Genomic DNA, 3,446 nt, shown 5'->3' with positions numbered 1-3,446 from the left:
CTGAACCATTGGAGCTCTGAGCCCATGAAAAAATTCAAAGGCATACGTAATACTAATTTTTTGAACTCGAGAAAAAAGTAAATAGGCATGGGACCAATATGGTCCCTTCATGGCTCCGCCAGTAATTGTCTATACCCATAACCCTTTAGAGTTAGTTTTGCTTATATTGCTCATCAAACAATTTTTGCTCACTCAATTGCATTTACCCCTCTCTCTCTTTATAATTTTGTGGTCAGATCACTTTCTCCTCTCTAAATCTGTTTTCGACTTTGTGAAACAAGAAATGGAGAAGCTACATTCAGTCGTACTTATATATGTGGTAGGGTCTGTTTATTTTTGTATCCATTATTCACAGTTTTTTGTTAATTTTTTAATCAAATTTATTATGTAATCTCAGTTGGTATCACAACCCAAATAACAAACAGATCTGTAATTTTTGGGTATTTGAGGAAGGAAAGAAAAAAAATGTCAAGGGAAAGAGAAGGAAAAGATAGCCAGCTAGGGAATTATGCCGTAGTATGGTTGGTTTTTGTACTCCAACAGCTCCCAAGATATAATCCCATTCGCTCCCTCAAATCATGAATCATGAGCAAATTCACTTTTTTGCACAATTAGAATGGATGTACTAGCTGTGAAGTTTGAAGATACCAATGCCTCTCCAAGAACTCCAATGTCGTTAGAGTCATCGTCATCCAGTAACGTTGTGGCGACCTCTTGCATTTCTCCATGTCTTCTACCCACTATGAACATATCATATTCACCCTCCGTGGATTGTATTAATGAGAGAATTTGTTCCCAACTGGTCACCCAATTCTCTACAAATTTTATGGAGGCATCATTCATTGACCTCAACCTAAACTCATCCAAGTACAAGTCATCCATTTTTTTCTCTTCTCCAGTACTTTTCATTCCCTCAAGAGTAACATCATCGTCGTCATCGTCGTTCTCATTGTCATTGTCGTCCTCATTATTATACTCATCACCGTCGTCATCATCATCGACACACGTTTTTTCTGCCTCTTTATTCATAATGTTAAACGTTATAACAGTTAGGGTAACCCTTGGATGTCCAGCCATCCTCCCCGCATACGCTAATGCCTCGCGGTCATCTGCCCCTCCAAAGAAGAGCATGGTAAAGTGGCGGCAGCAGTCAAAGTAGTTGGATGTACCGATGCCCCGATCCAAAAGAACACCCACGGAGCACCGCGCATTTTCCATCAAGTTGTTGTTGAGGTTCTTTAAATGCGATTTGTCTTCATCTCTTGCCCCTCCTTCTCCATCCAATATTGTAGCTTTCTTATGGTACGGGATAATTATAATGGAGACACGATTGTCCTCAGCCAGGTTACATATGTCCTCATGCATCGTCGAATAAGCAGACACTGCCGTGAGTGATTGCACTGTGACACTTTGCCTTTGTTTGACATATAACTCAATGGCATTTGTCGGAGACGAAGATTTGTCAGGAAAGTTTACATCTTTGGTCTTGCAAGCATCGTGCACTACCAGCATGGCCGAAGCGTGTCCAGTTAGTTCCACAAGGTGGACAGCAAGAACATGAAGAGGGGATTGTGTTGTTGGATTAGAAGCCTCAAGGAGGTTGATAATGCCTGGCACATTGCGTGAGGTGTGAGCGCATACAAGGACTCGAAACTGGTTGTTAGGTCCTACGCTTGCTACACTCCTCTGTTTGTACTGCACGAAAGTCTTGGCACTGGACTTGTAAAAGTAGGCTATAAACGGGCCAACCGCAAATGTCATTACCCAAATCACCACCATCAGTACTCCGAACGTTTGTTTGTTCAATGCCTAGATATATATGTAGATGTATACCACATGCAAATTGTCATTCGTTCATAAATTATTCAAAACTTTACTTAAACCATGCGTCGTGCTATACTACAAAACAATCTCATCTAAGTGAAAACTGTTACTTAGGAAAACAAATTGAAGGGTGAAAGGTGAATCAGTAAATTACCTTTATGTCCCGGCCACTATTGAGTATAATGAGTGTCAATAAGCCTTTGGTGTTCATGAGCACTCCAAGAGCCAAACTATCCCGGGGTGACATTTTGTTGATTATGCCGGCAACGAAAGTGCTCACAGTTTTAGTTGCGAAAGCAATGATGGTAACCCACACTACGCGACCGACGGTAGCCCCAGTTTTTTGCTCTATTGGATTTTTTCTGTCACCGAGAATATCCTCAAAGTTGACTCTTCCTCCATTGATACAGAAGTAAAGAGGCATCAGAATCGAAGGCACAAAATTTCCCACCTTCTGTTTAAGCATGTCTGTAAACTCGCCCTTAGGCATAATGGCTCCTAACACAAAAGGCCCTACAATGGAATGGGATCCACAGGCATCGGTAATGACCCCAGAGAGCAACACTCCAGCTAAAACAAAGCGTATAAGCTGACTGTTGTTCCTATCCTCTTTTTCTCTTTCGCGTACTCGGTGAACAATCCATGACAGAGCAGGACGTACTACAAAAACGCACAGTCCAATAAAAACCGAGGTCAAGCCCACTGCATACATCTGGACGCTGTTGATTATGGCCATTACGAGCAAAAGAAGAATCCAGGAGCACAAGTCGGTGATAACAGAGGCGGATAACGCAAGTCCTCCAACATCAGAGTAAAGAAGTTTGAGGTCCGCGAGGATTCGGGCAAGGTCTGGGAAGTTGGTAGTGGCGAGAGCAACGCCCCAGAACAATGGGCCGTTTATAGTGGGACGTTCCTGATCTCCATCATGTGTTTGTGCAACAAAATCTTGGAGGAGTAAATAACGACACAAGGCCCAACCAACTAGGACGGAAAAGAAAAAGCCAGTGAGCGCAATGCTGAGAGCCTTCTTCCCAGCACGTACTACTGGCTTAAAATCAAGCTCTAAACCCACTAGAAACATATAGTAAACGAGGGCCAAGTTTCCCATGGTCTCAGAAATCTTCAAGGTACTAAACGGGAATATAGGTTTCGTCAGTTGACCCAAAGCCCTCGTACTCGTTGTCATTCCAGCCTGAAAATTCATATTAGTTATGCATCTGCTGCTAACGAACAAAGAACAAAATCAAATATAGATGAAAATTACTATTTAATTGGCAAAAACGCCATATGTTGGATAGGTTTTTCGTGTAAAAACTATTGTCCGTTTTGTGTTGAGCACTGGCTCAGCTCATTTATATTATCTCTGTGTTCGCACGTTACGTCTAATCATGTTTATATATAAAGGAAGAGCAAGATTTCGTGAATCATTCATACCAAAATATGCACCATCCTAATTAGCACTTTCAAAATAAACAATTTAATTTATAGGAGTAAAATAGTAAAATAACATTATTTTGAATTTAAGAATTTCAAAACTACCTACATAGTTGGCTGTTTTTTATGTTTCTTTCTGAAGTTTTTAAAATAAATACATATAAATACATATTTTAAATGAATAAAAA

The 3,446-nt window shown here is 40.7% G+C and overlaps 2 protein-coding genes across 2 annotated transcripts; both read right to left on the bottom strand.

Annotated features, from left to right (window-relative positions):
- Window positions 1–576: 576 nt before the first annotated feature.
- Window positions 577–1,761, bottom strand: LOC125470746 (cation/H(+) antiporter 15-like). Its single transcript, XM_048570242.1, has one exon. It carries the CDS (start codon window positions 1,759–1,761, stop codon window positions 577–579), a length of 1,185 nt encoding a protein of 394 aa, XP_048426199.1.
- A 205-nt stretch (window positions 1,762–1,966) lies between these two features.
- LOC125470745 (cation/H(+) antiporter 15-like) lies at window positions 1,967–2,932 on the bottom strand. The gene has a single exon (XM_048570241.1). It carries the CDS (start codon window positions 2,930–2,932, stop codon window positions 1,967–1,969), a length of 966 nt encoding a protein of 321 aa, XP_048426198.1.
- Between the last annotated feature and the right edge of the window lie 514 nt (window positions 2,933–3,446).

The sequence above is a fragment of a genome, unplaced genomic scaffold (assembly GCF_019419815.1).
Source record: "Pyrus x bretschneideri cultivar Hongxiangsu unplaced genomic scaffold, Pyrus_bretschneideri_v1 Contig52, whole genome shotgun sequence".
NCBI lineage: Eukaryota > Viridiplantae > Streptophyta > Magnoliopsida > Rosales > Rosaceae > Pyrus > Pyrus x bretschneideri.
Note: the sequence above shows the minus strand (reverse complement) of the source record. Positions and strands in the feature narration are given on the sequence as shown.

Excerpts from the sequence above, each read along its gene's own strand:
- LOC125470746 (XM_048570242.1), bottom strand. The coding sequence starts at position 1,761 with ATGACATTTGCGGTTGGCCCGTTTATAGCCTACTTTTACAAGTCCAGT.
- LOC125470745 (XM_048570241.1), bottom strand. The coding sequence starts at position 2,932 with ATGGGAAACTTGGCCCTCGTTTACTATATGTTTCTAGTGGGTTTAGAG.